This window comes from Neolamprologus multifasciatus, chromosome 10 (genome assembly GCF_963576455.1).
Source record: "Neolamprologus multifasciatus chromosome 10, fNeoMul1.2, whole genome shotgun sequence".
NCBI classification, from domain to species: Eukaryota; Metazoa; Chordata; class Actinopteri; order Cichliformes; family Cichlidae; genus Neolamprologus; species Neolamprologus multifasciatus.
Genome location: NC_140448.1, coordinates 19894978 through 19917753, shown reverse-complemented (window position 1 = coordinate 19917753; position 22776 = coordinate 19894978). Strand labels below are relative to the sequence as shown.

Here is a 22776-nt window from a genome sequence, read left to right as displayed (position 1 = left end):
CTTTAGGACTAAACAGGGAAAAAAATAATTTCATCTGAAATTATGATCTCCAACATTTTTAAAACATCCACTTATCAACCCATTGCAGGTGTAACAATCACATACACAGTTTCCACAAGCAAATTTTTATATTTCAAATATTCAAAGAGATGCATGTCCACATTTGTGTAAGAATCTCAAACCTCAATACTGCTCGAAGATCAAAAAGACAACACATTTGGAGCTCGGCACAATTAAAACCCATGTATTTTATTACGAGGTCTAATTTTGACCGACTTTCTCTTTAGGCATCAAAATAGTTGTAGCCATGTGAGACGGGCCTGGTGAGCACAAACAAGGGTGTGGATTATCTGAGGAGACATCTCCCAGTGAGGTCAGAACATATTTGATGAGCCTGGTTCCCAAATAAGGGAACAACACCATCCGGGAGCTCGAGTAACGTCCCCTCAACATTCAGAATCCGCTCATTGTTACTTCATTTTAACATGTCACATAAGCGTTTTGATAAATTTCACATAGGAACTTTGATCACAGAATGCCTACGTTGGAAAAATATGTGTGTTTCTATCCATTAATGCAAGCACGACATTATTTATTATATCATTTGCACTCTTTTGGGCTCTTTAGGACCGAATGTACTATACCACAGGCAGTCAATGAATGGCCTAATCAGTCGAAAAGATTTTACATCATACAAAAAAAAAATTTAAATTTAAAAAAAAAAAAAAAAAAAATCACCTTACTGCATGTTAGCAAATCAAAATATGTACAAATCTACATTAAGTAAATGAGCTTCTGAATAGGCACTTTAATTCATAACAGTTCAGCCAGCTGTCAGTATTCTTTGATGAGACATCACAAACACATAAAAGCTTGTTTTGTTTTGTTTTTAAACTCAACCAGATGGAGGCAGAAAATCCAGAAATAAACTAATATTAGCCCTAATAACCACATCAGTATACTTGGCCAGACTGCCACACACTCACACACACACACACAAATGTAAAATACACACACAGGGAAGCTCTAGTTTCCAAATATAAAGTTACAGCTTCTGCTACAGTACAGAAAGGAGACATTTTTTTAAACATGCATACAGTCCAGGAAGGAATAATCGCCTCCACCTGTGAAGAAATCTGTAGTGCTTTTATTACGCCCTCCACCCCTCGGAAAAAAGTCGTAATAGGAGCCTTTCACCAAAAAGAAATCTCACGCAAAATATAAATAAATAGATAATAAATAAACTAAATGAATTAGTATATAAATAAATCATTTTGTTAAAGAAATCAATGTTAAATAAATCAATCAAACCGTAAACAGACTGATTTAGAGGCAGTGCTAAAATCTAAGATTGTGGAGATGCTCCTGGGCACTGGTGTGGATGCAGTTCGTTCTCTTTAATCAGTACCTGCCTGTTTGTTCTGCTCAGGTCTTTGTTTGCTTCCTCCTTTGATAATCTCCTAATCACATCCTTGAACTGCTGATGAACTCTGGGAACAATAACTAGTGTTAAAGTAAGCCAGTCTGTGGATATGTTAGTGGGATTAGTTACCAAACTGTAGTGTAGATGGGCTTTAACGCCCTTCAGTGTTATGCGTGGTGCTTATCTTTAGGTAGAAACACACAAAAGGAGCTGCAAAAATGTGAACTGTGTATACAGCTAGGTTTAGAGAGCGCTGCCATATCACCAGTCTGGGATAAACACAGGAGCAAATGAAGCCTCCTCATTTGGGGTGAAATGTAACCTATAAAATCGAGAAGCTCTTGATTTAAAAGTCCCTCACGTCACATTCAGTGTCACAGTTATCCCGACTTAAATCAAGCTCAAACTATTTTAAAACTGCATGTTAGATAGATTGGCGGTGAGAAAATCAATCTGTGCTTTCTGATTGAAAATCCCAAAGAATTCATTTGTTTTGTTTTTTTAAATATGTCATTATTTTGATCAGTTGTATGTATGGTGTGTATTTTTTATTTTTTTTTAAGTTGGAAACAACAAACTGCGTCCTCAGAGTTGCAGCTTTCTTACAGTCTGTGCCTGTGAGGTTCAGAGCGCGGGGGGGAGGGTGGTGGAGGCAGGGTGACGGTAGTCGGGGCCTCCACGGGGTCATCCATGGGCAAGACCAGCCGCGTTCCCCGGATCGCCACTTCGTGTTCTGCCACGGAGAGCTCGTGATCCAGACCTTCATCGAAAGAACCTACACCACCCCCGGCGCGGGTGGTCGAGGAGTACTTGGGGTTGACGGTGCGGGATCCGGACGCGTCCGTGCTGACGGTGACGTCGGCGTACATGGAGCTCACGCTGGCATCGTTCAGGATGAAGTCAGAGTCGTCGTCATGGAGCTGACCTTCATTCTGGTGAGCGGGAAGAGAAGAGGCGGCCGTGAATGCTTCTACACGAAACTTAATCAAAATCAAGAATGATCCTCGATCAGTATGAGTAAGTTTGCATGTACAGTACTGTGCAAAAGTCGTGAGTTATTTCTTTATGTTTAGTTGGGAAAATGGAAAATAGGTGCAGCGATTTACTGAAACATGTGAAAACATGCATGGAAACAAAGTGCGTGAAGTAAAGTAAGTGAGTAAGTCAATATTTGGTGTGACCACCTTTATTCTTCAACACAGCCTGAACTCTAAGAAGCTTTTCTGTTATTTCTTTATAGTCTTTAGGAACAGTTCTCCAGGCTTCCTGAAGGACAACATGATCCCACACTGCTTCAATAATGTTGAGGTCTGGGCTCTGGGGAGGCCAATCCATGACTGAAAGTGTTTTATTGTGTTTTTTACTCCATTGGCAGTGCGTTTGGGATCATTGTCATGCTGACAAATGAAGTTGTTGCCCGTAGATCAAAATCTGATCTGCTTTCATAATTCAATCAATTTTGATAAGATCCCCAACACCACTGGCTGAAATGTAGCCCCAAACCATGACAGAGCCTCCACCGTGCATTAAAGACGGCTGTAAGCACTCACTGTTATACCCGTCTCCTGACGTCCTCTATACATATTGTTAAAACAGAAGTTTGCAAACTTGGATTCCTCACTCCATCAGAGCTGTTGCCACTGATTTTGAGTCCAGTTCTTGTGTAATTGGCATAACTCAGCTTTTCTCCTTGTCTCTCTTCCTTAAGAAGGGCTTCTTGTCAGGCACCCTTCCACTGAGACCATTACTGATGAGCCTTCAATGATCAAATGAAGGTCCAGGTGGATGTCTCGGGTCCTGAGTCAGGTCTTTATTGATTTCTTTTCTATTTCCTAAAAAATGATTATCAGATACTACGCATCTGCTTTAGATGTTTCTTTTAGAGTTAACACTTCTTCTTTAATCCTCAAATTTTCAGTATCCTCTGATATTTTTTAAAGGACATGGCACAGAAATACTAGTTTATTCCTGTCACATGGCTTTTTCTATAGATTAAACTAAAAACAAATAACAAATAGTGGTTTTTGTGACAGACTGCCTAAAGATACAATTTAAAATCTTTTTGTTTGCCAAGTTTTCTTAGTTTAGTTAAGTTTGTTCTGCTTGAATAATTCATAGATAATATTTAAGTGTACTAAAAAACAAAGAACAACTACAACAACAAAAACATTCCTCTGAAAATGGTCAGGAACATGGAATTCATTGGAAAAAGGGGAGTGAAAAAGCAGCCAATGTCAAAAGAAAAACTTTGAGAAGCCTTCAGAAAGTCTGGAGAACTATTTTCTCAAAGAGCACTTCAAAGAAAAAAAAAAGTTACAAGAAAGCCTGGCTCCTTAGAAGGAAAATATAAATAAATGAGAGGTGGCTGAAGACTTTTACAGTCCTGTAAATCTGAATAACTCATAATTCTTTTTCATGTCCAAACCTCATAGGCCTGTGGGCTGGTGAGGCATCGAGCCAGTGGTCCACAGCATGCAGGCAGAGTAGCAGTGAGAGGCGGACCGCTGTGGGTCAGGAGGGGTTTCAGGTAGCTGGTGAACGAGCTCGTGTCAAGGAGTGCACAATATAGCCATTTTAAAGCAGTATGGTTCAGCTGTAACAATAATGACTCAACCAGGTTTTCAACCCCAGCAAGTAAAGGAATATTTCTGTTTCACAACATCACTGTGAAACTTAAAACACATTTTATAGTTTACTATAATTTTTTAGCTGAAATGTTCAAGTAAAAGGTTTAACATTTTAAAAACACCTTTGTGAAAAGCACGATATAAAACATAGTAAAATAAATATCATCACTCTATCTCTGAACCTCCTGTGTTGTTATGTTCTAGAAGTTTGTAAAGAGCGCCCTCTGGTGGCCACAGGTGAACACATCAGGCTCAAAGGATACTTGTGGTCAAAGTTGTACCATATCCTAAAAGGCCAGGCGCTCTCATGTTTGGTGCTCCTCCGCTGTGACCCATCCAACGCGCCTGAATTCTGTTCAGCAGAAGGATGATAATGACATGGCGTGCATTTTTATTTCATCACAAAATCAGACAAATTAATACGGCACTCAACACCAACTCACAGCGTTGTCTTGATCAGAGTCCACACCCACCCTAAAAAAACAAAACAAAACAAAAACATGTACTTTGACAAAGTTCAGCGGAGGTGATGCAGCACAAACAGTAAGATACACGGAGGCCGGCTTACGGTATGCTCATGAAAGATAGCATGGGTGTGGTGCCGCCACCGCAGATCCACACAGTGAAGAAAACGATCAGGAGCGTGGTTGAAAACATCATCTGACGGGCGTAAGTCGCTGTGTCTCGAATGGAAAGTGCAAAGGTCATCGCCCCACGCAGACCTAGAGGAGACGAAAAATAAAACAGGGATGGGTGAAAACGTTTTATTAATTATTGCTCATGTTGTGGATACGTAGGCATATACGAGCAAATAAGAAAGCAAGTCCAAAGAATGCAAGTCATTCTGAGAAGACCGTTCGAGGTCAGGTTTAGGTTTAAGTCTGCGGGAAACAAAGCAGGCGCCCTGTAGTGTGAAAACAACTGGAAAAACCAGAGCATCTTTCACATATTAAGTGATGTGTAGCTGATCGTTGGTTGAAGGTGGACATTTCAGGCTCCAGATGTGCAGGTGACCGACGTCAACTAAAAGTAAACTGAGACCAAGTATTAAAAAAGTTGCCTTTGGTTTCGGTCTTTGTCACTTTCATTATGTCTAAAGAGGCTTTGGTGTAAATAACTACAGCCTCTCTGTGAATGTGAGCCGTTTACCCTTTGAACTTCTTTCTTACATTCACCAACAATATGCTAATAAAATACACAACTCCCACTCAGACTAATGAAAATGGAACTTCAACTGAATTCTTCTCAACGATAAAATCAAAACTGAAACATGTACACCCACTGTGGAAACAAACGGAAAATCCTCCTTCTTTTTAGGGGTTGCCACAGTGCACTATTTGCCTCTCCTTATCTCTAGCATCCCCCTCTGTCACATCAACCCTCTCCGTGTCCTCCTTCACTACATCCGTGACCCTCCTCTTAAGTCCTGAAGTCTGGAAGCCCCATCTTTAACATAGCTTTGTCCAATATATCCACCATTGCTCCTCTGCACATGTGCAAACCATCACAGCCTTGACACTCTAACTGAAACCACACCTAATGAATATTAACTATAATAGCGCTACAAGTCACTGAACTTTATTAACGTTCCTCTTTGCTGGTCTCTTCCTGTGCGCATTCCCCATTAAAGTGCGGCAGCGTGCCTTTTGTCCGTTTAGTATTAACTTAATAAAAGTTAATAATAAATGCATCCTGTTCTTGGCTTAACTACTTTAGTTATTTCCTGGCAAGCTCATGTGCTGTGCGATGGTGTGGGTGTTTTTGCTTCTCCGACTGCTGGTACATGTAGCAATGCTAACGAGCAGTTCCAAAAGTTTTCTCAGCGTACTTAATGAACTGTTGACATATATAACTGAAGGTTTAAGAGGAGAAACATGGTTTGTGTCCAAGCCTGATAAACGGCTTTATACTAATGTACCTGCAAACATCATAACGTGCTGAAAGTTGTATCCGATCTTGTTCTTGCGGCCCAGGTTGAGGAGGAAGGACAGAGGGTAGATGTTTGCAGCCCTGCCCAGAAACACTGCCACCTACACAGCGCAGGAAGGTCAAGGACACAACACAGGAACTCTAACACTGGAATGGAAAATAATCACACGTAGACGTAAACACCAGCTCGGCGGTGACTAAGCTTTGATATGCCGATTTGCTTGTGTCCGTGACGTTATTTTTGGCCTTGGTTAAACAGGAAGTAGATGTTCAATTGTAATGGTATAAATATATATCAAAATATTTTTCAAGGCACGTGAAACAAAAGGTTTTGATCATATATCCCGATGCACCGCAGAGGCACTGACTCCTTAACCACCAGCAGAGTAAAGGATACGAAGGCTCCGACAATGAAGAGCGGGTTGAAGACGTGCGACTGGAAGGAGAAGAGCGTCAGACCCATGTAGGAGAAGATGAAATTCTCTGCCAGGAAGTTCAGCAGCTCAAACAACTGAAGGGGATGAGAAAAGCGGATATTGAATTTCATTTATATATGCTACTTCCCCAGTTTTTACACTTCCTTCTATTTGAAACATTTAAAATTTTCCAAAATATTCTTGCGCACCATAAAATGACGACTCTGGAAGACCCAGAGTTCGGGAGAGGTCATTTAAAAAATGCTTGTCACATTTTCTAATGAAGCTACATTTGATGCGCCTGTTCTACAGGGGCTTGCCAATCAAACATGTTAACCACTACACCAACAGAACATGTTTGTCGGTGACAGAATGCAGTGAAAATCAATAACCTGTATTACAGAGTCCCCTCATAAACATTCTTCCAGCTCGCACACTACAATGAAGCGTCAGCTTTTAATTAACTTTGACTGTGCATGAGACCGGGGGTGTGCATGTAGTTGTGAATCATCTGATGTTTTGGACATGTCTTCCCCTAGGCCTAGTCACGCAGGACTATAGGTTGGTTGGTGACCCACTGGCAACCTTTAGTCACTAGGGAAAATATGTACTCACTGTCCAGTTGGTGAATGATTAATGGAGGTTGTTGGCACCAAAAACCTCCTTGTGCTCGCTCTGGACAGATTCGCGCAGTTCACTGTAGTTTGCATGGAAGATGCAGATTTTCTGCAAATACTTTGCAGCTGCTGCCCGTGCAGTCGTTAAAAGAGACCTTCAAAGTAAAAGCTGTGCCTTACCAGCGCAAACTAAACATTTCAAAGCGGCCTGGAGTGCCAACGTAAATATTTTAAGCTGGTTTTCAGACACTTGAAAGCCATTTCCCACATTTGCTTCTTAGACAATTTTTTGTCATATCTCTAGCTCAGTGCTGCTTTTGAGTCAGGTGACCACAAGTTTCTACGTGTCATATCACCTTTAACTCATCAGAAACACATAACTATGATAAACTCATATCCACAAACATCCTGCATTATCATGAACTGATACTGATGATTGTAGCAACTGGTTATTAACATTTAGTTGATATGAACGTGCAGCTTTGTGACTTCCTAGCTTCAACAGAAGACACAGAGCTTTGAGTTTGTAGGACACGGAGCAGTCGGCCACATCAGCTCCATCAGCTCACTGTTTCTGTGAATAAATGATAGCAGCTCGTGGATTTCTCAGAACTTTCTGCAAATTTGGCAAAAAGTATAACCAAGCTTGCGCTAATGCCCAAGAAGCAGAGAAGCTGTAAATCATCCTTCCTTTCAAGATATTTCACAGATGTAATTCTTTGCAAACCAGATCTTTAAATGCAACAGCGCAGCAACAACTGCTGCTTGAAAATGAATTTAAAACAATGGGATCACATTATATAAGTTATACTGCATTTCACCTGTTTGGTCCTGTCTTGAGAGTCTGGTGAGAGATTGTTGTAGGTGTAGTGGGCCTGAGTAATCCCACAGAACAGCACAGCAACGACACCTGAAAGAACACACAGTCATCCCACATCAGCAATCGGTAGGTCGATAATCTTGGTTCAAGCTTCGTGAGATTCTGCAGTTCTGCTATTGTCAGTCAAACCCAGACATGAAAATCCAACGATTACCAAGCACTGTGTGTGTGTGTGTGTGTGTGTGTGTACGTGCATCGTGTATTTGTTGACATGTTTCTTCATCATCAGAAACACAGTAATTGTATCTTAAGCCCACAAACTGTCCGCAGTAAGTTGCAGTTTTAGAAAACTGGGCATTTATTTTACTTACTGTATATATTTATTTTTACTCACTATCCAGAGAACTGAGCTGAGAGCCACAGTCAGCACAGACGGGTAGGAAACTACTGAGAGACAGACTAAATAGACATTGTTGTTGCTGCTGTTTTGTCATTTGCCAGGACAAAAATGAATTCTTCAGTTGACTGGATAACTGGCACCATGAGAAGGCAAACAAAGCCTGTGTCCTTATCTAAATCTTCCTGTTTAGGAGAACAAAACTTCTAAATGTTATTATTAGTGTCCAAACAGATATTTATAACCTTTTGGTGTTAATGCAAACGCTTGAACAGCAAGTGATAAAATTCCTTCGAATCCATCATATCGCAGTATGCCACACGCTCCCCAGAAAAGACAGTAAAACAGTCAGTTTTACTTAGTAGACCAGCAACTGTGTTTTAAATGAAGCTTCACACTAACACAAGATCGATATCAGATGTCTTCTTGTGAAGACCAATGAGTTCTGAGACCTGACCTATCTTTGCAAAATACTACACAGAGAAATACCTAAGAAACACACAGATAAGCTGACACAGACTCTGTGCCTCCACAGAGCACTTAAATGACTCCTTCAGGGTAGTTTCCAGTGAAAGCATGTGTCACCAAGCCTGCGCACATACACACGCACAGACTCACAAGGTGAAACCACTATCTCCCACACTGCTGCAGCTGCTAATCAAATACGGAAGGCAGTGTTGTTACAACTGCATGCAAGAGACTTTGTTGCAGGTCTACCTGTGAACCCGCAGGCCTCCGCCAAGAGAAAGGTGCTCCAGGACATCAGGAAAAAGAGCGCCGTCTCCAACAAGGGGAAGTCCCGCAGCTTAGTGAACTTGGTGACGTGATGGAAAGTTAAGGGGCCAAACAAGGAGGCGTGGCAACTTTAATACACTGGAAACAGGGAGAAACTGTATCGTTATTCATTTACTTCTTGCACACACCTGTGAACGTAAATGTAAAATATGTCATGGTAAGAAACAAGTGAAAGGATATGAGTGCGGTCACAACTCCTGTAACAACTCCGAGAGCAAAAGAGCCGCTGAAGACGCCCAGAAAGACGCCGAAGGACTTCAACATGGCCATGGCCTCAAAGCTGTGGCTGTTGTCGCCTGCAGGCTGGTACGCCACAATGGAGCTGCGGGGAAGACAGAGAGCATGCACGCAAAACCATTTAGAAGAAAAAAGGAAGTGAGGCGTTACTACAAAAAAGGCCTCACTGAGAAAAGGAAAGCTGGTCAAACACATGCTCACAAAATAGCGTCAGGAATGAAATCACAAATGCAGCAACCCAACTCCAAGAATGGCTTCTCTTACCAGTCTCATCATTAATTCAGATGAACTTGGTTATGATTTGGACATATCTGCAAAGACTTCAAATATGTGGAGTTGGGTTTTACAGTCATAAATGACAAAATAAAAGGTCTTGCATGCTTCATTTGAACTCTATCAGGTTAATATTCTGCAATAACCTTTAATGAGCCTAAATGACTAAAAACTTCATAAGAATAAAGGGTTTCCTGGTGATTCTAGAAATGGTGGGTGATCTAAAAATCAAAAATCAAAGTAGGAATGGATATGAAAGGGCTGCAGCGTCTCAGGAATGAAAGGGAGGGTGATGAAGGATGATCCTGAAGTAGGGATGCACCGATACCGATACTGGTATCGGGTATCGGGGCCGATACTGTAAAATGTGTGTGTACTCATACTCGTAAAAGTTAACCGATACCATGAACTGATACTAACTTATTTCATTAGTCAGAGGGTGGCTGGCCATTTCTGTTGTAGTTTTTTAGATTGGTTACTAGGGGGACATCCCGCGCTAAACAGGCACAGGGTTAGGTGAGTGAGACTGGCGGCTCCAGATAAAAAAGAGAAACTGGAGGCTGCTGTAGCTAGGCTAAACAAAATGTCAGCAGTGTGGACCGGAACAGCCAACTTTAACTCGGGTTTTGGAAAAGCGATGAAAAATGTCAAGAGAAAATCCACGGGCAGTTAAAATAACAGAGGCTCTGACTCATTTTATTTCTCTGGATGACCAGCCAATGCCGGTCGTGGAAAGCATAGGATTGAACCATCTTCTCAGCATACTCGAGCCGCGATATGAAATTGGACACTCTGCAATAATTTAAAAGTTTATTTTATTCTCAAACCTAATTTGTATTTATTTTATTCCAAACAGAAGTGTTTATTTATTATTCTGAAAGCTCGAGACAGTGCCCAATAGTTCAGTGATATTTTGTTAAATTACAATGTGGATACTCCGCAATAATTTAACAGAAGTGCTTATTTTTCACTTGAAATTTTTTTTGTGGTCATTTTTATTACAATTTTATTTTTTATCGGCAGAGAATAAAATAAAACCTGTCTTCCAATTCATTGCATTTGTGTGTGTGTGTGTGTGTGTGTGTGTGTGGTAGAAGTATCGGTTTTTGTACTCAGTATCGGCAAGTACTCAGATCCAAGTATCGGTATCGTATCGGTTTGAAAAAATTGGTATCGTTGCATCCCTATCCTGAAGCCTACCTTCTAAGGTCTGAGGTTCTAAAATATTAACAAAAGCAAAAACCACGCAGTCCCCCTGACCAACCCACCCACCGAGGAGTCACTGTCTGGTTTTCTCCCAGCCATTCCTCGGCCACCTCAGGTAACAGTGAGCTCTGGTTTCCTGCGGAGCGCACAGCTCCAGCACCATGCCTTCCCAGCTTTTCGAAGCGGAGGAGAACACTACATACATACGTACGTACGGGCAAGGCGATGAATGACACAGATGGGTGGAGACAGGTAAGCAGTGAAATGACAGGGACTGATGTTAGTATGATTAATGCGTGTACAATACAAAAAAGCCATTTCTGCCACAGTTAGCTCAATGCAAGCACAGGTTTTATGGGACTAATTAGAAAAGAACTAGAAATTATAATTACAACTGTTCTTTCTGTCTGTAATGAATATGAAAAAACTGGCACTACTGGGAGCCCAACTGAAGGAATCAAACACAAAATTAACAGTTTTTCTTCTGCATAAGAATTAATAACTCAGATTTAACTCAGGTTCCAACAGTTTGAGCTGAATTGTTCACCAAAATGTAATTACTTTAGCAAAAAGCCCCAGCTGATTGAGCCTAAACTGCTACAGCTTCAGAAAGAAACATTGCACCAATTATATCAACTAATATCTCTTAAAAAGCACTTATTGTTTTGTGACGGGCATTAAAAATTGCTCGTAATGTGGCACCGATGCTTCAGTGCGTCAGTAATACGTACGAGGAGAGGACGATGGCGACGGCATCGTTGAGGACGCTCTCCCCAAACAGTAAAGCGTAGAGGTCCACGTCTACCTTTAGCTCATTGAAGATGGCGAGGACTGTCACTGAGACACAGAAAATAAAGAGTATAAAACATCTAAATAATAACAGGAAAGCTGTTGAAAATGGAATCAGATGCTTATCTTCTCTGTTAATTTTGGATGTGGGTACCTACCAGGGTCTGTTGCTGAAACGATGGCCCCAAAGAAGAGGCAATCAGTAAAGTAAAAATCTCCACCAAGCTGCCCCACGACTTTCATGAAGGACACAAAGCCATACATGATCAGCCTAGGAGAGAAAAAACAAACAAACACTCAAACCACTACTATTCACCAACAATCTGATCACATGTAGGAATGCAAGGTCTGCAGTGTGGTATGTACCGGGCCGATCTGCACCTTAAGGTGGGTGGACACTCTCTCTCACCCTCACCATCTTCAGAGGTCTGCATCCTGGACTCCACCCTCTCATTCACATCATATATTAAATCCATCTCTGAATTTGCCATCTACCACCTGAAGAACATCTCCAGACTGTGGCCAGTACTCTCAGACTTTGCAGCTAAAACCCTCATTCATGCTTTCATCACCTCCCGCCTGGACTACTGTATCTTCAGAACTCAGCTCCTAGAGTTCTTACTTGTACAAATTCCCAGTAACACATCACCCACACCAGCTCCTGGGAAAGTCCCATATTTCCTAAAAGATCTATCTCCTTGCCTACATGCTCTTGCTTCCCAGTATTTATCTGACTTTTTCCTCCGCTACACAAACCTTGGAACCAGCTATATAAATCTAAGTTACTATTGTCAATATTATCGTTGCATGGCTTAAGATTTTCTGCACTATTCTGAGCTAACTTCAGAGATGTTTACTTGACTTACCCAATAACAAAGCAGGATATAACTGTTCCGATGAAAGCATAAGCGAGGATGGAACCGATGTTCCTGAAAAAGTGTCTCTGAGAAAGACAGAGAGCAGGTGTTTATTTTAAGAAAGAGGCTACGAACAAATGAATAATCTTAAAAAGAAAACATTAAAGACAAATATAAACCCTTACAGCTATACATTTAATAACAGATACTTACATAAATCTTTATATAAAACCTTTTGACACTTGTGAGGGATTAGAAATATATTTTGCTGTTATTGTTAATAATCATCATCATTACCATTGCATTAATAATACAATCTGCAGTATTGATATTGTATTCAGATGTTTAAACATATTGGTACCCAATTAGCCTTTATTACAGGTGCAGTTATAACCACTCTAAACTGTTCAGTTGAATCTATAATCTAAATGCTTTTGAATGCTTGTTATAATCTGAAATGTGTACATATTGGCCTTCTGTCTGGTGGAAACGGTTACAAGTTGAAACTGAGTGCAGTTCATGATGACACAAACACACAGTAGACTTTATCTCATTTATAGGTGAGAGGTTAATCATGTTTGCTTGTAACTCTAAAATTGTCTCTGTAAAAGAGGAATAGTTTCTTGCTGTCTCTGCAAACAGAGGAACAGTTTCGTTTTCCAGACGGGAAGTGAAAGTCAGATGACAGGAAGCATCTGCTGTGGAGATGGAGACAATGTTATTTTTAAACTGTCTTAAGTCATTGTGGTTTTGAAACCTATGTATGAACTGTATCTGAGTGACGTTTAGGGGTGTAGTAAATTTAAGCCCTGAAAGGTATAAAACACCTGCTTATGCTCTGTAAGTTGGGGATCGGCGCTGTCTGCATACAGCGGGCGATCTTCCCACGCGTGTCATTAAAATCATCGTTTGACTCCACCCGGCCAGATCAGTGTTGTTATTATGGAAGTTGATTACCTCCTCTACCCCTCCTCAATATTGAACCTAACACACTCTTACCCTTTTCAGACTGTAACCCGCATGGAAAATAATGGGAGGCAGCAAAATGTTGAAAAACACCTCTGGGTCAAAGGTCACCTGAGGAAAGCAGTAAGATGTAGGTTAGTTAGGCACTTAATTGCCATCCATCCATTTTCATTACATTATGAGACATACATGTCTCGCTTAACTGACTGTTTAATGTGAGACATGCACACTAAACAGCCAATACTTCAACCCTCCACCATCTGTTCCCTTGCCTTTCTCAGCATCTCATCGTCCTGCACTTGGTGACCTTTGCCCTGTCCGACTTCCCCCTTCAGAGTGTACTCATAGAACCGTCCGCTGACATTGACCAAGAGAGTGGCAGGACTGCCGTTAACGGCACAGCCGAGAATCACGTCGCTCATGCTTTGGGGGGCGTGGATGCCAAACCGCAGGATCACACCCACCAACAGTCCTTTGGGAAAGTGGAAAAAGAGAAAAGAGCAAGTGAAATCAGAACAGGCAGCACAGGATTTGAAGTTAACTATTATTTGAGGAGGAAATTAGGCTGAGATTGCATTTAAAACTGTTGCATCAACCAATACTGATAGGAGAATTATTCTTACAGAAGTGAGCTTTATTATGTTGAAAGGAAAGGATACTTTAATAGCTATAAATAGGGATTATAGGGCCCATCTCTAGTCATGTTTGCCATTTATTGTTGCAATACACTACCCATTATCGTGTATTTTGTTGCAACAGTTTTTTATTAGGGATATCACTCTGATTAGAAGTATGCTGCCCAAGATACGTGAGATTTACCTGTCAAATTATTCAGCTAGCATTAAAGCTACGTTTAATGGACTGATATGACTGCTAGCTTGGTGTCCTTACCATAGATCATGGCAAGCCCTGTTTCGTGAAGGAACCTGAATCGGCGGTGTTTGAAAAGCCATATGGTTAGTATGGTGAGCGTCAAGAGCATTATGAATATCAGTAGGTAGGCACTGTCCTGTCGGTGGCTTTCCTCTGCTATCCTCTCAGTTGCGCCGTTGTCCATCGCACCGCCGTCGCCTTGGCTCCCGACGAGCAGGACTGTGAGCAGAAAAGGCAGCAGCAGCGGCGCTTTCGACGGCTTACCGCCAAGAAAGCGACTCCGTGTGAATCCCATTTTGTCTCTGTGTCCAAACAGTTACATTTGTTGTTAAATTGGTGCTGTTTTTGCCGGAAAACAGCTGATTAGATTAGATATTAGCTGGACCAGGGAAAATGACAGGTCCTTCCTTGCCGTTACCAAAACACTGGGACTTCCGGCTCTTCAAAATAAAAGCTCGTCAAGTTGCTTAAGCAGTGTGAAGGGCAAAGTTACACATAAAGGCTTGAAGGCTGCACAATCAATCCACTTGTAAAATACACTAAAAATAGACATGAAAAAAATGGAAACTGGTAGCGTCGTTTAAAAAAGTAAGAAACTTGTAAATTATAGTGAATTTATATTAAAGCAGTATAAAGTCACAATAATTTATACCTACTTAAAGGAGGAGGGGTGAATATTAACACAAACTGTTAATATTTTAGCAAATTCTTTCAACTTCCGCACTTAGAAAAGTAACCGTTGCTCTCTTTTTATTGCTTTTTTCAAAGGCTATTTTTTCAAGAGGCTGAGCAGATCACTGCCCCCCAGATAAAAAAAGATGCTTAAATTATTTAAATTATTTAAATTATTTAAAATAAGTAAGTTAAAGGCTTACTCATTCTCTCTCACAGCACTTCCACACTCACACATGGCGTCACGTTCGCAGCAAAGCCTAGCAGGTGTTGCAAAGCAGATTAGCACTGCTTAAATAGCAGATAATAGAGCCAAGTCAGAGTTTTCAGATTAATTCTCTTACTATGGAATGCTGACACCCTCGCTCTGAATATGAGTAAATATAGCCCTGCTGTATTTATATCACTTCACCATGTCACCACAGAGTCGGTCAGAAATGTGTTTTTCATGTAGTTTGAGACTTTGTTCAGTAACTTTTTTTGCCTTTGTTTGGACATTTTTCAGACAATACCTGTAAGACACAAGTCTTGTCGCTACTTGGTCTTTATTTTTGTTAAAAGGCTAAGATAGATAATAGATGGCTATTACAAACAATAGCCAAAACTCGATTCATATTTCATTATTGCATTATAGGTTACTATTTTATTTATTCATTTATTTTTTGTAAGTGTAGGTTACATACATATATTTTAGTCTCTGAATATTGTTGTTCCTGTTTGTCTGAGGTCAACATTAATTATGTTACAAGGAAGTGATAAATCATCAGTGTTTGGTCGAACTACAGGAACTGATGGGAAACAACACCGCAAAAGTCGGCTCAGTTACGTCAGACAAACAGCAACAGTCAGAGTTGTAACGTTGCAAAAGTACTCTTAACATCCTGTTTTAGTGCGCCATGATGCCGACGAGACTGCTTCTACTTCTCTGTCTGATCGGACCCGTGTTTGCCATAGAAGCCCCTGGTAAGATCAATTAAACAAGATCGAAGTTATTACAAATTATAGTTTACTGATGACAGTTTTTTTAGGTTGAGTACAAGTGTCTGAATAGTCAGTGAGTCTGTTTTTGGCAGATCTACATATATTATCTCCCGCGCGGCTAGCATTCAATATGTATTTGTTCACCCTCCTTAAAACAGCGAATCAATTAAGAAGAAAGGACCTGAGTTGTTGTACCTTGATATAAAATATCTAAATATCTAAATTAATTAAAGTCAGTTTAAGGTCATGGGTGTATGACTGTACTGTTATGTAGATTTTATATGTTTAACCTTTATCAGTTTTTGAAAATCATTTTCTCAAATTGGTCATATTTTTAACAGATGCGGATTGCTTGGTTATCAATTTGAAAAATGTTTCCTGTACCTGGAATAAGAAGGGGACACCAAAGGTCAACTACACCTTCTATAGTAGGTGGGTAACCGCTGATAACAGCAGTGGGACATCTTAGTGACGTCTTCTGAATTCATCAGATTAGAATTAGGCTGGTTGTGCTTCAGTGGAAGATGTAATGAAAATTCTTCTCTTTTTCTGATAAACTTAACAGTTAAACATATTTAATTGCTAGGCCCAACAAATTAAAAAAAAAAAACACATTTTTGAATAAATGATGAACATACCCTGAACATATCATTGGTCATGATGAATACTAAAGTAGATATGGCTCTGTACTTTGCGTGATTGTTTTTTATTATTATTCATCCACAGTTTCTTCAATAAGAAAGAAAAAAGCTGCCCACAGTATTTGACAGAGAACAACATGAACATTGGATGCATCCAGCCATGTGAGTCTGGCGACAGATTCATGACTTTTAACACCAGGCTGGTACATGGCAAGGATAGATTTGAGGAGAAACATGAACTTAAAAAGCGAGGTATGTATTTACCCTGGCATGAAACATAACTGTATTTAAAATAACAAATAAAATAGTGATGGAAAATTAGTGTAATTATTGGGATTTTTTTTATTTACACTGTTGCTTAAATCTAAAAGAAATTCCAAGAAAATTGTGGGTATTCTGACATGAAAGAAGCCTTAAAATATAGTGTATACTGGCATGTCTGTTCATGTTATTACACGTCCGTATCTTTTCAGTCAAGTTAAATCCACCAACCAACCTGACTGTTCTCAATGGATCAGACTTTAACTTGTGGTTTTACTGGAACCACACTTCTCCTGCTCGCTTACATTGTGTGGAGAGTGAGGTCCGCTTCAGGACAAACAACAATAAGTGGGGGGTAGGAAAAGAGTTTCTCTCATCCTTTTTAATTCATTGCTCTTTTTTTGCCTCTTCTTGTTCTCTTCCATTCTTATGTTTTCTAAAATCCATCTGATTTTCCAGTTCTCTAAAGTAAGCCCCAAGATACAGAAGTACTGCATCAACTCGCCCTCGGGAAGTTCTCGATATGAGCTGCAAGTGCGGAACAGAATAGATGAAGGCTGTGGATCGTCTGAATTCTGGAGTGACTGGAGTGAACTTGTGTTCTGGGGATCCAACAGCAGCATAGGTTAAAAATTCTACATGTTATGAAGAAAAGATGTCGTTTTTTTCCCAAAAATGTCATTGAATGACTGCTTAAACACGGCAGATGTTTTTTTCTTATGTATAGCTGACTTTTTTTCTGTAGCTTTCAGAAATAAAAAAATATGTTTGTATAGAACTTTAGATTTATTTCAGTTACTGTTTGACCCCAACATGCTTGGTTAAAATTCAAAATTATGCTTCCTAACAATGCATGCCCCAATATTTAGAGCTAAAAGATTTATACAATTGAATTTTTTCTTCCTCACAGACTCTGACTCAGTGCCTGTGTGGATGACATTGCTCTATGTGGTGGGTGCCATCACCCTCATCCTGCTGGTGGTGATGTTACTGCAACGTGAAAGGTGGGTTCTTCCATAAATCAGATGATTGATCTATGATCAGATCACAGATCCAACTGATGTGCCACGAAGTCAGTTTAGGTGTGCCATGCGATTTTGTGACCGTAGATTAGAATTGGAACCAGCATATGACAGCAACCCAAATGTCCACTGTGTTCATGACCTTAAAAAGTGTTTGCACAAGATTTATTTTCCTCAAATTCTGTGGAATTTACTTAGGATACTGAGTAATCACCAAAACTAGGGTTAGGGTCGCCCTGCCATGGCTACTTGTAAGCCTCTACCTTCAGTTAGGTCCCAAACGCGTTCAACACAAACAGTGCTGGTGGGCCTCTGGTGAGTGGACCATTGGACCACTGGCACACGTCTTAGAGAGGAATGTGGTTTATCAGCTCTAAGACATGCAGACCGTCTTTTCTGCCCGAGGCTTAAAAACCCCAGATGATGCTGGCTGACATAAGCTTAGTCACAGCAACACTTCCCCCTTATCCATCCCAGACATCAGCTATTATTTGTGTCTTGGTTGTTTTAACTTCCTGTTTTTTTCCTGTCTTACCTCAGCTAAAGTATCCAGTCTGCTTATTGTTTCCAGGTTGTTACTGTAGTCAGGGTTTCCAAACATTGGTGTTTCGAGCTTTCCCGAATGCATTCTTTTCCCTCTTCTTGCGTTTTGCCCCAGCTTGCTCTTTGTTGATTGATCTTTTAAGTTCTTGTCATCTGTTTTCTTTGCTCTTTGCCTGAGTTTTTTGTTCTGTGTGCTACCAATCCATGTACGAACTCTGAATGCAAATTTGACTTTTACTGGATGTCCTGCATCATGCATTCGGATTCCTGATCTGGAAAGTTCAGCCCCACTCAGTTACAGTGCTGAGGTGTTAGCGTGAACAAAGTGAATGCAAATATTCTTGTTATGAAAAAATGAGAGTAACAGTGTCCCTACCTCCCATACAGGCTCAAAATCATCCTGATCCCTGCAGTTCCCAAACCATCCCCGATTCTTCATGACATTGAGGTTAGTAACATCCAGAGGTCTGTCTTATCCTTCCAATTCCCAGTCACACAAGATTTCTTACTAGATTTCTAAAGCTAGAAAACAAATTAAGATACTAAAAGAATTAAATGAAGAGTAAGTATTGGGTATCACAGTGCTTTGATGTTAATGATAACGCCACGATTCATGATAGTCCATTCAGTATTAGTAGAAAGGAGCACCAAAGCATTAGTTCACATCTTCTGGGAACCTTGAATGTCTGTAGAAGTCCTGGCAGACAGTTTAATAGTCATTAAATTGTCCAGATCAAGAGGTGAACCAGTAGATTGAGAACAGCACCACTTAATGGCTAAAAATATAAATACTCTTGTGTTCAAATGATTTTTCAGCGTAGAGTTCTGGGGAAGGAGTTACCCATTAAATAATTGTAACTCAAAAATCCAGTTTGTTGCATTTATTTGTCAAATTAATGTAAAGATTTTCCCCCCACTTCTTTAAGGACTGGTTTCAGCTCTCCAAAGGTCTGAAAGAAAATTTTAAAGCAAGCTACAATGAGCAGGTCTGCCCTGTGCGTGAGTACAACTACGTCTCCCAGTCTGACAGCATGAACTCAGACGACTCCACCTCCTCTGTCAACACCAACCAAACCGACTGCTCTGTGTCCATCGATGTGAACGATCCAGAAGATCTGTACGTCCCCTTGTCCTCTTCCAGCTCCCAAGTTCCATCTGAGGAGGTGCAGCAGGTTTCTGACTAAGCAGGTCGTGAACCAGGGTTAGGTTTGCCTGAGCCAAACTATCGGGAGTTTGTTACACTGATACATCTCCTGCTTGGTGACAGTGATTATCAGAAGGGTTTACAACAATTCCCAGTGAGAAGAACCCCAATATTTGCTGGAGGTATTTAATCAGTTACACTCGAGCTTAGCCTTTTAAATAAAACCTCAGACTACAGATTTTAGTTTAATACACTTGACCTTAATATTTCTTTGAAATCTTTCACCTCACAGATACATAGTACTCCATCTTAATAAAAGGCTTTTCCTTTTTGTTAAGACAGGTGGTATAAAGTGCTGACAAAGTTACTCTCAAAAACATACTTTAGACGATATGCATTCTTGAGTATTAATCAGGGTGCAGCGATCAGCTCTCTGCTTTCATGATGTAAGTTTTTGAATTTCTGCAGCATATCAAAAATCAAACTGATGTATTTCAGTGATTTTAACTGCAGCACATTCTACTGTTAATCATTTCCATTATTTTTATTTTTTAACATAAGGTCTTGGAAAACCTTTTAGTTCATTCGCGAGCACTTATTTAAGTTGTTGTATATTATTGCATTGTACTTATTGACTTTTAAATGTGTTAGGTTGGAAAATAAATCCCATGACTTTGGCTCGTTTTGTTTTTGTGTTTTTTAAATAAAACATCACACGCGTCTACACACACTTTATAATAAGGCATTACCTGTATTCTGTGAAGCTGTGTACTTGAAGTTTGCATTGCATGATATACTTTGACACTGTGCGATTACTGATCGTTGCAGAGTTAATATTTGGAGACAAAGTCAGAGAGGGGAGGCTGGTTTGGACACGTACATTTTGTCTGTCCCCAAAGAAGAATCACAAGTGTCTAAAATCCCTTTGCAAACTAATTTTGTCATTTTTGTATTTATCTGGCAGCCATTTACTTAACAAAAGTTCAGAAATAACAGGAAAGTTCATAGATTTCTGTCAGATAAGGAAATGTGGACTCATTGTAAAGTGCTGAAAGTACACTGGTGACGTCACTGTTTTGATAGACAGACATATAAACACAGACCAGAGCACTTGAAACTCCTCTTTGTGTTAGATTCCAGTCAAAGTAGGTCTGAACAGAACCACATATTATAATTTTGAAACACAGACATAGACTCACAAAGTGAAATCAGTAAGTGCCACACTGCTGCAGCTGCCAATCAAATGTCAAAATCGATGGTAAAGCCTCTGACGTGGGTCTACTTGTGAACTCGTGGACACTGACCAAGTGAAAGGTGCTATGTGTGAGTTTAAAGCAGTGGTTCCCAAAGTGGGGGGTGCAGTATGAATTAGGAAAAAAAAAAAGGTTTTCTAAAAGGGCTCACACACAAACGCAAAGCAGAGGTTGAAGCATCGCCAGATATGCTTCCAAACCAACTTCCTTCCAAGACAAAGACAAGAAAATATGATGAAGCATATCTTGCCTTTGGCTTCACCTGCACAACAGCTGTCATTCCAAGGGATGATAGGGATCATCAACAGAATTCGTTTCCCCTGCGTCAGGAGCACACGCTGGGCTCTCCAAATCACAGACAAACAGTATCCCACATTCTTGATTTTTAGTTCACAAACAATTCTTATAGCGACTAACTACAACTTTGGAGGTTTTTGCTCTTTACACAGTAAAGTTACAGGAGGATAAAAATAATTATCAGGCAAAATGTCCTTTCTTAAAATAATCCCGTCCAATACCACGTGAGAACAATAAATATATTATATTATCTATTGTAACCCTCAAATTGAATGGTAATGTAACAGAACCCATTTTTTTACATTTTCACAAAACTAAAACATCACTACTTCCACGTCTAATTGTCTGTGATGGAGAAGGAGTAAACTGGATTTGCACTCCGTGCCCAGCGAATTATTCAATAAAGATTGCATAAAACCTTGTCTCTGTGTTGTACTATGCTTATTTTACAGGACATTAAAAGTCCAACTTCAAATGTCAGTGTACATCATTTCAGTCTATATTTTTGAAAGCAGTTTCCTCTGACAGGAAACCCACAAAACTCTATCGCACAAGATGTTATGACATTTCGTGCTACGGATGAGTAGTAATTTGACCTGTTAAAAGGGTCGGGATTCTTTAATATTCTTTTGTATAAATAATTGACAGACTTGTCCAAATAAGAAGAAGTTTAATAAGAAGAATAAGAAGTAACATCAAAGTAAACTGCAACCTTTTAGTGTCACACCTGTGCTAAATGAGTTTGTTTTCACTTATGTCTCATTGTGATAAAAAACATCAGATGTCTTTGACTTGAAGCATTGCATTTGCATCCAACAGATATACCCGTAATATAAAAGACACCCTTACAAAAAACCCTTAAAAATATTAAAAACGTTAACACAGATGTTACGTTCTCTCTACTTTGTTTTTCTTCTGTTAAAATAATTAAAACACAGGGAGTTGGGGGTTATGTGAAAAGGAAAAGACCATCTCTGAATCAAGGGTACATCTTTCTCCATCTTACAATGCTGTGATTGCAGCCATTCCCCGACTCTCTGTGAATGGCACTCCTGGCTATTGATCAACAGTCTTTGATCAGTGGTTGTTGATGAATGGTCAAGAAACTCACCTCACAGCCCGGTGGTGCTAGTTTCAGTCATTGTGCAAATATTCAATTTATAAGATTGGGGAAACCTGCAGTCAGCTGAGATGAGTGAAGCTGAGTCACTTGGATGAGGGAAGAAACGTTTCTCCCACTGATGCTACATCCAGAGGAAGAGAATCAACTTTTGGGGAATACATCGACTTATTTGTCTTTTTAAAGTTGCATTTTAAATAAGGTTTTCAAAATCTATTGTTTTATTTGGAATTCGAAAATGGTTTTTAAATTACATTTTTATTAAGGGTTTAATTATTTTTTGCGAAATCAATTTGAAGTATTAACTGTGAAAAAGTGATTTACAAATATTTTTTATTTTAAATTAGTGTATTTAATAATAATTTACTTTAGTAATATTTCAATTAAATAAATAAAAAATTTAATTTACTAATGAATATTTTATGGCACAATTCATTATTGAAGGACAAAATTCGTTATTTTGATGCGTGTGGCTCTTCTGGTCCTCCATACCAAACAGCAACAGTTAAAGGTAAACTTGAATCTCTACTGTTAAAATCCTGTTTTAGTGCGCCATGATGCCAGCCAGACTGCTTCTACTTCTCTGTCTGATCGGACCTGTGTTTGCTAAAAAAAAG

The 22776-nt window shown here is 39.8% G+C and overlaps 2 protein-coding genes across 3 annotated transcripts; one reads left to right on the top strand and one right to left on the bottom strand.

Annotated features, from left to right (window-relative positions):
- Window positions 1-2007: 2007 nt before the first annotated feature.
- LOC146510168 (sodium/hydrogen exchanger 6-like) lies at window positions 2008-14678 on the bottom strand. Of its 2 annotated transcripts, XM_085174804.1 has the most exons (17): window positions 14244-14678; window positions 13625-13824; window positions 13386-13463; window positions 12396-12472; window positions 11688-11800; window positions 11472-11577; window positions 10807-10935; window positions 9200-9346; window positions 8947-9047; window positions 7834-7922; window positions 6377-6490; window positions 5969-6080; window positions 4619-4772; window positions 4494-4524; window positions 4314-4402; window positions 3849-3954; window positions 2008-2355 (listed from the first exon to the last, which is right to left on the bottom strand). In XM_085174804.1, the coding sequence occupies exons 1-17, from the start codon at window positions 14518-14520 to the stop codon at window positions 2026-2028; spliced, it is 2253 nt and encodes a 750-aa protein (XP_085030930.1). In that variant the 5' UTR covers window positions 14521-14678; the 3' UTR covers window positions 2008-2025. The 2 variants fall into 2 exon arrangements, with proteins under 2 accessions (XP_085030930.1, XP_085030931.1); XM_085174805.1 differs by lacking the exon at window positions 10807-10935 and having other exon boundaries at window positions 14244-14677.
- Window positions 14679-15687: 1009 nt separating this feature from the next.
- LOC146510167 (cytokine receptor common subunit gamma-like) lies at window positions 15688-21550 on the top strand. The gene is made up of 8 exons (XM_085174809.1): window positions 15688-15860; window positions 16220-16310; window positions 16605-16771; window positions 16993-17135; window positions 17240-17405; window positions 17691-17784; window positions 18733-18793; window positions 19272-21550. Exons 1-8 carry the CDS (start codon window positions 15794-15796, stop codon window positions 19527-19529), a joined length of 1047 nt encoding a protein of 348 aa, XP_085030935.1. The 5' UTR covers window positions 15688-15793; the 3' UTR covers window positions 19530-21550.
- The last annotated feature ends 1226 nt before the right edge of the window (window positions 21551-22776 follow it).